Source organism: Cynoglossus semilaevis, chromosome 3 (assembly GCF_000523025.1).
Source record: "Cynoglossus semilaevis isolate Cse_v1.0 chromosome 3, Cse_v1.0, whole genome shotgun sequence".
In the NCBI taxonomy this organism is placed as follows: domain Eukaryota; kingdom Metazoa; phylum Chordata; class Actinopteri; order Pleuronectiformes; family Cynoglossidae; genus Cynoglossus; species Cynoglossus semilaevis.
The window spans coordinates 10,142,184-10,152,897 of NC_024309.1; the positions used below are offsets into that span (position 1 = coordinate 10,142,184).

At 44.1% G+C, this 10,714-nt stretch overlaps 3 protein-coding genes across 3 annotated transcripts in view; 2 read left to right on the forward strand and 1 right to left on the reverse strand.

Moving 5' to 3' along the window:
- Window positions 1-10,714, reverse strand: part of rpl21 (ribosomal protein L21) — a 28,168-nt gene that overhangs the window by 2,399 nt on the left and 15,055 nt on the right. The gene's annotated exons all lie outside the window — the stretch shown is intronic.
- On the forward strand, window positions 157-7,247 carry usp12a (ubiquitin specific peptidase 12a). Its single transcript, XM_017031584.2, has 10 exons — window positions 157-583; window positions 929-1,142; window positions 2,687-2,767; window positions 2,861-3,074; window positions 3,657-3,892; window positions 4,139-4,215; window positions 4,832-4,915; window positions 5,019-5,216; window positions 6,087-6,165; window positions 6,268-7,247. The coding sequence occupies exons 2-10, from the start codon at window positions 1,095-1,097 to the stop codon at window positions 6,367-6,369; spliced, it is 1,119 nt and encodes a 372-aa protein (XP_016887073.1). The 5' UTR covers window positions 157-583; window positions 929-1,094; the 3' UTR covers window positions 6,370-7,247.
- Window positions 8,563-10,714, forward strand: part of gpr12 (G protein-coupled receptor 12) — a 6,028-nt gene continuing 3,876 nt past the window's right edge. The window contains exons 1-2 of the mRNA XM_008307996.3: window positions 8,563-8,944; window positions 10,407-10,702. Coding sequence (XP_008306218.1) covers window positions 10,419-10,702 — 284 coding nt within the window. The 5' untranslated portion in view covers window positions 8,563-8,944; window positions 10,407-10,418. The remainder of the gene's footprint in view (window positions 8,945-10,406; window positions 10,703-10,714) is intronic.

The following is a 10,714-nucleotide window of genomic DNA, read 5'->3' on the forward strand; positions in this document are numbered from 1 at the left end:
CGAATTCATTCCCTTTCAAATTTGCTTTCACTGTCTAATTCGCTATACTGTGTGTTAGTTTATATCTGTTACATATTTATACATGTTAAACTGTGGGAAATGTACCATAAAAGTACAAAAAATACAAATTAAAGCAGAGAGGCTCTTACCCCGGGTCACTACAAGATGGCGGGTGCGGCGGAAAGAGAGATCAAAGGACCCTAAACTCCGCCTAGTAAAGTACAATTCAAGTAGTCCGCAATAATGCCTGAACTAAAACACGCATTGAAATGTAAATAAGCGGAGTTCGGGGTAAAATAATAAACGTATCTTCTTATTGCATAGCGCACATTAAATGAAACCACCTGTATATTGTCAAAGCAAATATATTAAATATTGTAGCTCAGACTGTGGCCACTACGTGGCGCTGTGGCATTTTAATAAAAAGGACCCTCCTTTTATGTTTTGTTGTGATTAAACCAATTGGAAAAACGTAGGCATAATAAACATCTTGGTCTGGTGCCAACGTTTTTAGCAACAGATGTGTTGTAATTAGTCTGAACAAAAGATGATGTCGCTGAACACCAGTGATTGATTGTGATAAGTAAGGAATGAAAAATGTATCATTCAACAAATATGGGCCATGACTTAAATCTGTTGGATTTAAGTCATGGCCCAAAGATGCGCGTAACTGCAAATTCTGATGTAACAGAATCATAAAAGGCATCAGAAAACCCTGTATATGTGAATATTACAACTAGATTCATGGGCTTGTTAGTTTAAATGAGTTGCAGTGCTCCCAGACGTGATCACTCTTGGAATTTCATTTCACTCTTTAAAATGTCATTGTTTCCATTGCGCATTATACTGAAGCGAGAATGAGAGGTGATTCTTTACTAATCTTTACCAGATAATTGTTTTGTTTTTAAATCACACTTTTATTTTCCAGTTTGTTTTGCAGCCTTTCCATCACGTGTTCTCACTCCAACGCTCTAGATGGCAGTAGATACGTCAGCCGCCATTGAACATCAGATCAGAGAAGCAGTGTAAGCAGAGTCTCTGCAGACCCAGCCTTTTCAACGCGCAGCAGTGTGGTGGAAGATGGCGCTAGCCGAATGGAAATCCTAATGACAGTCTCCAAATTTGCGTCTTTTTGTACCATGGTGAGTGCGCACCCATGTCATGATGACAGTCGTCTTATTGTAATGATACACGACAGCCGCGCCTGTGCGGCGATCGTTGTTTTTAAACCGCGACATCACGGATTAAAGCAGTTATTTCTGGTTGTATGTGCTAGCCAAGCAGTTTTCCGTCCAGGGCAAAGGCAGCAGCCTCCCACCGCCTCCTCTGCGCAGTTTTTCCGCTATCGGCAGCAGACTGACACTTATCTGTTGACTGTTTTCACTCATACTTCACACTTTCACAATGTTTGTTATTGTTTGTTATTGTTATTTACCAGAGATTTTCAAACAAAATTCAGCACCTGCTGCTGTAAGATGTTCACGGCTAACTAGCTTTAAAAAAGCTAAAACAGCTTAACAGCAGCTTGGCTACAACTGGAACACAGCTGGATGAAGGATGGATCCTCACTTGAGGACGATTCATCGTCACTTATTAATTAGGAAAATAAAACCGTCAAACGTTAATGCACTGTCCCCGACCTTTGACAGAAGTGGCAGATATTATTTACACTGTCTGGCAACGGGGTTTTAGTTTAGCGGCGCAGTTGTGGATCAGATCCAAGCCTATTATGTCCACCCACGGGTTGTTGTTGTGTGAACATCCTGATGAGGCCTGTCAACGTTGGCATAGTCAAACACATCCAGTTCTCTGCTGCCTCTAATAACCTCGGGGATTCATTGCCCTCTGATTGGAGCAGTTGTGTTTACATTATGTTTAGTGATATCCAGATTAGGTAAATGAGGATGCGCTGATTGTGATATTTTGGGCTGATATTTATACCATCTTGTGATATAAGCGTTTTTGTTGTCTTGGATGATATGTTTTGTTGTTTCGAGTTGTGTTTGAATGCATTTGTCTTAAGGATGCAAACATTAAAATAGTGCTGCTTCTGTATCCAAAATAAAAACATAATTCTAGTAAAATCTAAGTGTATAATAACCAGCATAAAATCTTGTTGGTGTTAAAATCATGTAAGTGTATTAGAAAAGCAGTGAAGTTGAAAAATGTCTGATTTTATACAGCACCCAGTTCTTTTGAAAAGGTTACACTTTTCCCTGCTTCAACACAACATAAATTGTACCGATTGCCTGATTCCTATGTATCTGTATAGTTTACAAAGAGAATGTGGATGGATATTATAGCTTAATATTTATTTCCAGTGAGGTAATGGTAATTCAAATGACCACAACAAAGGAGTAAAATAAAGCAGTGCAGAAACACTGCACATTTGAATGGAAGAGTCTTCTGATTTATCTCCTGTTTAACGAAATGTTCTTAATTTTCCTGAACCTGTGGTTCTGGTGTTAGGAAAAGAAAGTCTCGGCTTTCACGCCTTAAGGCCTGTTGGTAATTAATTCATTTCTGAGCAACAAATGACCTTAGAAATACCAAGCTGCTGCCATTTATTTTGGCACTTGCTTACAGCGTCGAGTTGGTATTTATGCATCATTTGCCATTGTTCTGTTCAGAATAACACAGGAACTAGTTATGTTCTCATTATATTTTTTATACTGTGTTTATGCAGGGCGCCAATGCCTCTGCTCTGGAGAAAGAGATTGGATCTGAGCAGTTTCCGGTCAATGAGCACTACTTCGGCTTGGTCAATGTGAGTAAATGACGTTCCTTGAGTTGTGTTCATTTATTGCTCCCAGTGACACACGCGTTGACTTATTGCTGTATTCTCATAATGTTGCTATAGTTTGGAAACACCTGCTACTGCAACTCGGTGCTGCAGGCTCTGTACTTCTGCCGGCCGTTCCGAGAAAAGATCTTGGCGTATCGTAGTCAGCCCCGTCGGAAGGAGAACCTCCTCACCTGCCTGGCTGACCTTTTCCACAGCATTGCCAACCAAAAGAGGAAAGTGGGCGTCATACCGCCCAAGAAGTTTATCACTAGACTACGCAAAGAAAATGGTGAGAGGAGTCACACAGTCTATTTTTATTCCCAGTGGAACTGCCTAGCCTGTTTGCCAAAAACAAAAAGTCATGTTATTGGACTGCTAACATGATAGCATCATTGTATACTTATTGACTTCTGTTCTTTTAAAGAGCTTCATTAACTAAATGCCATGCACCAGCAGAGCTATCAGATTACTGTGAGGCTAAGAAGTTGCCTGGAAAATAGCAGAGGTTTGACATGGTAAACACGACTTGATGTAATTATTACTGAAAAATATTCATTATTTTAATAATTATTACTAAAATATCTGGAATAAAAAGACACTGAAAGGTGGACATTAAATTAAGATCGTTCAGAAGTTGTTTCAAGTGCAGCAAATAGATGGTTCGAGGGAAAGATCTCAAATGCCATAAGGAAATTCATCCCAAAACCAGAAAATCCTATCAGAGTAGAACTGATCTGAATTTGTTTTTTATTCCCTTCCTTCTTCCTTCTCCTTCACCACTGACTAATCTAACAAAAGGATCCTGCAAGACCTGTTGAACAGCTGAAACACAGGGCTAACATCTCTTTCTGTCCACCCCCCTCCCCTCCAGAGTTGTTTGACAACTACATGCAGCAGGATGCCCACGAATTCCTGAACTACCTTCTGAACACCATCGCCGATCTGCTGCAAGAGGAGCGCAAGCAGGAGAAGACAAATGGCCGCCTCGCCAACGGGACACTGGACTCCCAGAACAACAACAGCAATGCCACGCCCGCGCCCACCTGGGTCCACGAGATCTTCCAAGGCACTCTGACCAACGAGACCCGCTGCCTCACCTGCGAAACGGTAACACGCTCCGTCTGAGCGTGAAACATGACTCGATGGCTTTTCAATGCATTCGCGAACGCGTCTCCGCCGTCCTGTTTGAACAAGTTTGTTTTCAAGTTAAACAAATCTGCTGCAAGTGTCACACGGTGTAAGGAGAGAGCGCCTGTTGGCACAGGGTTGTGTGGGTTTTGTAAAGCAATAGTGTGTGTGGGTGTGCACGAATGTGTGTGTTTATGGAAAAATGTATGTTGCCTTTTCTTTCAGATAAGCAGCAAAGATGAGGACTTTCTGGACCTGTCTGTGGATGTAGAACAGAATACCTCCATCACACACTGCCTCAGGTAAAAGGGGCACATGCAGCCAAAGGCCGATGAAATAAATTAGTCTGGATTTGGTTTTTATAATCCTACATTTCCTTAATTATTAGTCAGGACAGAGAGGAAGAGTCACAGTTTGTGAGGTCGGATGTCAGAGTGAACAAAGGTCCAGATTGTTAGCATCTGTAAAATGGACCTTTTTTCAAGCTGTGGCTAAAATTCAGTGCACCTCAAAGAAAACATTGAACAGATTTTTTTTTTCTGAAAGTTATTGCTAAGCTATACCTGTCAGTGACTTATTTATAGCTGGAGTATGAAAAAAAAAGGAACAGACTGTGAGTTCACAAGAACGAGAATATTCCACTTCTGCTTTAGAGAGAACAGGAGTGAAGTCCTGGGAAAAGATGACGAACCAATGAGACAGAACTGAAACTCTTAGCCTTAGGTCCTGGCTAATCAAACATTTGTGATCTTTGGAGCACATTTAGTTTTTTGGGGTTTAGAGCAAGGTTGATTATGAACATGAAGGGAGAGACAAGGAACCCAAAGAACACTGTCCTCACTATGAAAGTTTTTTTTTTAACGCTGCATTACAATTCAGCATTTATCCAGACTGACCATCCTCTCCTTGTCTTCACAGAGGTTTCAGTAACACGGAGACACTGTGCAGTGAATACAAATACTACTGTGAAGAATGTAGGAGTAAGCAGGAGGCGCATAAGAGGTGAGGGACAACAGTAAATCCTAATTTAAATTCTCTTCTTTTGTGTCTGTGTTCACCGCTGACCTGCCGTGTCTCTGACACTGTTGTCTCTCCGTGGTAACAGGATGCGTGTAAAGAAGCTGCCGATGATCCTGGCTCTGCACCTGAAGCGCTTTAAGTACATGGAGCAGCTGCAGCGCTACACCAAACTGTCCTATCGCGTCGTCTTCCCCCTGGAGCTCCGCCTCTTCAACACCTCCGGGGACGCCACCAATCCTGAGAGGCTGTATGATCTGGTCGCAGTGGTGGTGCACTGTGGGAGGTGCGTACGCCACACCGGACAGAGGCGGGGGCAACACGGCCACGTCACTGTCCCTCACAGCGGCATTCTGGGAAACATTGTTGAAATAATAACACGTAGTTAAAAGTCATAATAATGTCAGGGTCTGAATGACTCATCCGTCATAATGGAGCTCTGTCTGAATATACACAGCATCTCTGTCAACACAGAGTGAGCGGGTGTTGGTCATAGAGCTACAGTGTGTGTGTGTTTGTTCACCACTATGTTGTTACACACATAAATGAACCATCAATTCAGATGATCTAACTTTACATCACATTGGGACGTTATGCAGTATACGTCTAACTGATGTGAAGACACTTCAGCCGGTACTGACTTCACTGTCACACTGGGCTAAACGCTAGGAATCACACTGTGACCAGACAGCATTTTAATGAAGACATTTGATTTAATGAAGACAGTTGAATAATAGACATTTACTAAATTGTTGACCATGTTGTAGGTCATGACCTGCATCATCACCTAGAACTCAGATTAGTGCTAAAGTCAAAGCAGCTGCAGGTCATAGGACTGTCTCACAGGTTTGGAGCTGAGACCACAACTGATCGGTGATGTTTCTGTCAAAAATTGTGAAGCGTTTCCTGACTTTACATGAACTTCACAAAATCATCACCGATGCAGTTTCCTGTGCTGACACGTGGCAAATTAACCATATCTGATTTTCATTTCCGTCTTCGGCCTTCCTCCACAAAGCACCACTTCTTCTTGGCGCCCCCTAGGGAATGCACTCGTCACACTTTGAAAACCGCTCATCTAATTTTAATATGTTATATAAGAGGACTGAAGTGTTCAGAAACAAGTGTTTAAAGACATATTTTTGTTTCGTTTCAGTGGTCCAAACAGAGGTCACTATATTGCCATTGTAAAAAGTCATGACTTCTGGTTGCTGTTTGATGATGATATTGTAGAGGTGAGTTGACTTTTACTGTACTGCTTTGCCTTAATCACACTCAGTTTTGATGGGTTTTTATGTCTCTAACATTGTTGTTCTTTATGTGACATTTCCTTGCAGAAAATTGATGCTCAGGCCATAGAAGAGTTCTACGGCCTCACATCTGAAATCTCCAAGAACTCCGAGTCAGGCTACATCCTCTTCTACCAGTCCAGAGACTAAATGAGGAATTTTTTTTTAATCCCACAGAAAGAGAGCAGGAAAAATTATTAAATAATCTGTTCCCTGGCCGTGGGCGAAACAGTGGACCTTGAACGCGCCGCAGCAGCTCGTACGGTGTCCTACCTGCTCGCACAGCTGTAATCAATACCTGTGCTTTTTACTCACTCTGCGCTGCAGCTCTGCCTATGTACCAGCTGCCCCCCTCCCATCTGCCCTCCCCTTCCCCCTCCCCATGACCCCCGTGTCCTCCCTCTCCCATCACCCCCTACAGATCGGCTGGACGCTGCTGCCTCTGCTGCTGCCGCTGCAGGGACAACGAGATGATGATGAATGAAAAAAAAAAAAAAACAAAAAACTGCATCACGATTGTCTGAAGACTTTGAATGAGGCCTGTACAGATGTTGCTTGGTATGATTGGCGTATTAGTTTTTTTTTTCTTTGCCTGGGGTGTGGGCTTGACTGGCTATTTAATAATTCATATGATGTAACATTGGCCCGGTGTCTTTACCCCCCCACCCCACCCACCCCCACTCACCCTAAATCTGCACTGGGATTGGCTGAGAGCAGATCATGTTTTGTGATCCTAGATGGTAAAGGAGGACAGGTGGGGGAGTGTCACACACTCCAGAGGGTTACACTGGTGTGTGTGTTTCTACAGTGTATAGAATGGTATTTGTATAAATATAACAAGAAGATAATATTATCATTGGAAACAAAATGCTAGATCCTTGAGAAGATGTATTAACACTATGGTGCACTTTTGATACCGTTTTGTAGGTGTTGGCGAGTTTCCTGTGAGGGTTTGCTTGAAAAAGGCCTGTTGTGAAGCGATCATTTTCTGTTTTAAAGAAAAAGTAATAAAGCCTGTAAAGACCGAGGCCCGTGGTGTGATCTGCTTTCTGTCCTGCAGGTGCTGCTGACTGATGACTCATACCAGCTCACCGCCGCCCCCCGGTGGCGTGAGTGAGTCCGCTGAGCTTTTCCTCACTGCAACAGGAGTTTATTTTGAATCCATTTAGATTCGCAGAGGCGGAAAAAAAACAGTCACCACGGTTCGGTGTGATCAGATAGTGTATGTGCACATCAGTCACTCAGTCTGACAGAGGCACAGCTGCGGGGACGGAGAGATGAGGCAGAGAAGATGGAGGACAGCGGAGGGGGAGGAGGTGGGAGGCAGGTGACACACATCGAGGTTGCCGTTAATAGCACAGACGGGACAGGAATAGCAGGGCGTCGCAGGAGGAAAGCAACTCCCTGCATCCAGAGGCAGCATCACATCTGAAACCAGAACCGGGCTAGAAAAAAAAAAAAAGACCAGCATTGGTTTATGTTCACGACTGAACCTGAGGATTGGTTTTCATGATCAATGAATCTGTCTGGTTCTTCTCCCGTAATGAAGTCAGGTTTTTGTTCATCCCTAAAATGTAAAGAACGGTGTTAAATGTCTGTTTCCCAAAACCCGAAAATGACAAAGGTTTTGGTCTGGAGGCTCTGGGTGTTCAGTTACTGACGAGAGGAGCCAAGAAACCAGAACATGTTCATGTTTCAGGAGCTGAGGCAGGAGAACGAACACACTCCAGCAGATCAGTATCAAACAGGAGCCTGAATTTAGCCACTGCACAACAGGTCAGACACCAGCTGTCTGTCAGAACCAAAGATGATAGTTTAAGAATACAGAGAACGTTGGCCTGTCCGCAGCCCAGGACAAAGATGTGCATGGAATATTTGACTCCTCAGTTTGAACCACAACAGTCTTTGTATTTTAAATATAGTTCTCTGCTGGTGCTGCTGGATCTTCGTTTATTGTCCATTTTTTCTTTAACATTTACTATGATATTAAGAGGATACAGGTGTCAAACACCCTGGTCCAGTTTTTAAAAAGTTTAGTCAATTTAAAAATATATACTTTAAAAAAAAACATGTCTGTTATCATTGTTGATAGACTCGTTATTACCTGATATTTATTGATTATTGTCACCTTTAGTTTTAAGGGTTTTTTAGATCGGGATTAGAATTAGATTTAGTTCAGGTTTAGGGCAAAGTATTTAGGATCGCATTGTTTTGAATAAATATTAGGATCAAACTTGGAAGTGAATACTGTCATCAAGTGGTACACAGAGTGCGCGCACGTGCGTGCGTGATATTTTCCTCCTCTTAATAGTCCGTCCAGTTTGAGTGAGTGTGGCTCATTCAGGACCACTCCATCACCGCCGACCCTGCTCCTCCTCCTCCTCCTCTTCCTCCACCTCTCCCTGTCTTCCGCCGCTGCTCGTGCACAGCCGCAGTCCACACGCATGGCGCTGCACCGTTAACGGCAGAGCCTCCTGTCGCTTCTTTCTTCTTCTTCTTCCTCCTCCTCCTCTTCTTCTTCCACCATCTATCCATCCAACCATCTATTCGTCCGCCTCTGGCTCGCAGGCAGGAGCAGCACCAGCACCAGCACCAGCATCACCTCCACTCCACAGCGTCCTTGCCTCCACCGGGCTGCCGTCTCTCTCCCTCATCAATAACATGGAAACACAAGGCGGCGGTTCTTCCACCATTTAGACCGGGAGTCTCTCCTCACAGAGTCAAGGTAGGAGCGGCATCCTTAAAGACCGAGGATGCAGACACGTTTCTTCCTCTCTCTCTTCCATCCATTCATAGCAGCCTTTCGATGACGTGGATCAGCTCCTGTGGGCTTTTTTCCCTGGTGATGAAGGTGCACAGCACCGGGGGAGGCAGCGCCATATGGTGCATTTGTGTGAAGGTGCATGCAAAGACTCGGGTGCGGCATGTGTGTGTATGCGTGTGTGTGTGTGTGTGTGACAGCTGCGTGAATTGTTGCCGGTGTTCTCCTAAAAACGTGATAAATGGAATGAGCTGCACAGAATTCCTTCCTTCTCTGATCTCCTCCTCCTCCTCCTCTTCTTCCTCCTCTTCTTTCTAGTCCATACATTAGCAGATGCTGCTCCCTACATGTGCTCCAACCTATACCTACAACGTGCACTGCAGGCTGTGCAGGCCCATTGTGTGATAATGTAATTTACCAGGCCACAGGATTTAATCCTCCAGAGGGAGGATCCATCATGGTGGCTGCCTGCAGCTGCTCAGATTTAAATTTGATTGCTGTGCACAGGTTGATCATGTTAAAGCAGCGGATATCGGCTCTGACTGGTACCACAGCAGTGTGTGTGTGTGTGTGTGTGTGTGTGCAGGCACACAGTAGTAATAATAACCTTGACAGAGTCTGTTTTTGTGTCTGGAGAATGACTAATACACAGGTCGATTAAAAGAGACATAAAAAAATGAGTGGTGTGTAAAAAGGTCAGGAGGGCATCAGTAGCTTCACTTATTTTTCTATAAATTACATGAACAAATCACGCAGAAAAGTTTGTCAAGTGGCGTGGTATTCCATTTCAACCCACCTGAAAAAAAATGAAAAAAGTGACGCACGACATCTATGTCAAGTGAACGTCGCCACAAACTTATCTCCTAAGTTTCGAGTAAAATTCCAGTCTCTTCCTGGTCTCATCAGGCTCATTTAATCCCTTGTTTTAGATTTGAGTAGTACTTTGCACAAATACTACATCGCAAGTATGTGCACAGAGTTGATCGACTTAGCTTTATGGCTGTGTTGTTACGTAGAAGCAGGCGTAAATGTTCGGCCCAGCGTTCTCCTACTGGATACAGAACAGTCACATGATCTAAGCTGATAAATGTATCAAAATACAGAACAATATTCTCCCACTGTTCAAATGAGCTCAGACGAAGGGTGTTTATAATATTTAGGAAATGCATGTGAATTGTTTTTGAATTGTTCTTATCAGTTTCTCACATTTTACAGAAACAGCCGGTGAGAGTGAGACGTTTCATGTCCGGCTGCCCTTCCTCTTGTTTAAATATGTGGACTATCCCTTTAAATTGTAAAGGCTAAAAATACAGATAATAGTATCATATCAGATTTGACCAACAGAGTATTTCTGTTCCACTGTTTGTACTGTGTAAGTGATGACTGGTGGAGGTTCACGGTCTGTGTGTCTGTTCTTACCTTTCAGACGGGGGGCACAATGAGTGAAGAGCTTCGGGTCAACCCCGGCTGGCTGACCCCTGATCCCACCGCATGGGCTAGCGGAGGTGGGGGACCCATGGACAACAGCAGCAGCAGCCTGGGGTCGTTTCCACCTGACGTCTCCCTGCCACCCAGCCAGCTCCCTCTGCTGGTCAACCCCTGGGACATAGTGCTGTGCTCCTCAGGGACTCTGATAGCCTGTGAGAACGCCCTGGTGGTTCTGGTCATCTGGCAGAACCCGCCCCCCCGGGCCCCCCTGTTCCCCCTGCCCGGGAGCCCGGTGCCGGCCCGCCC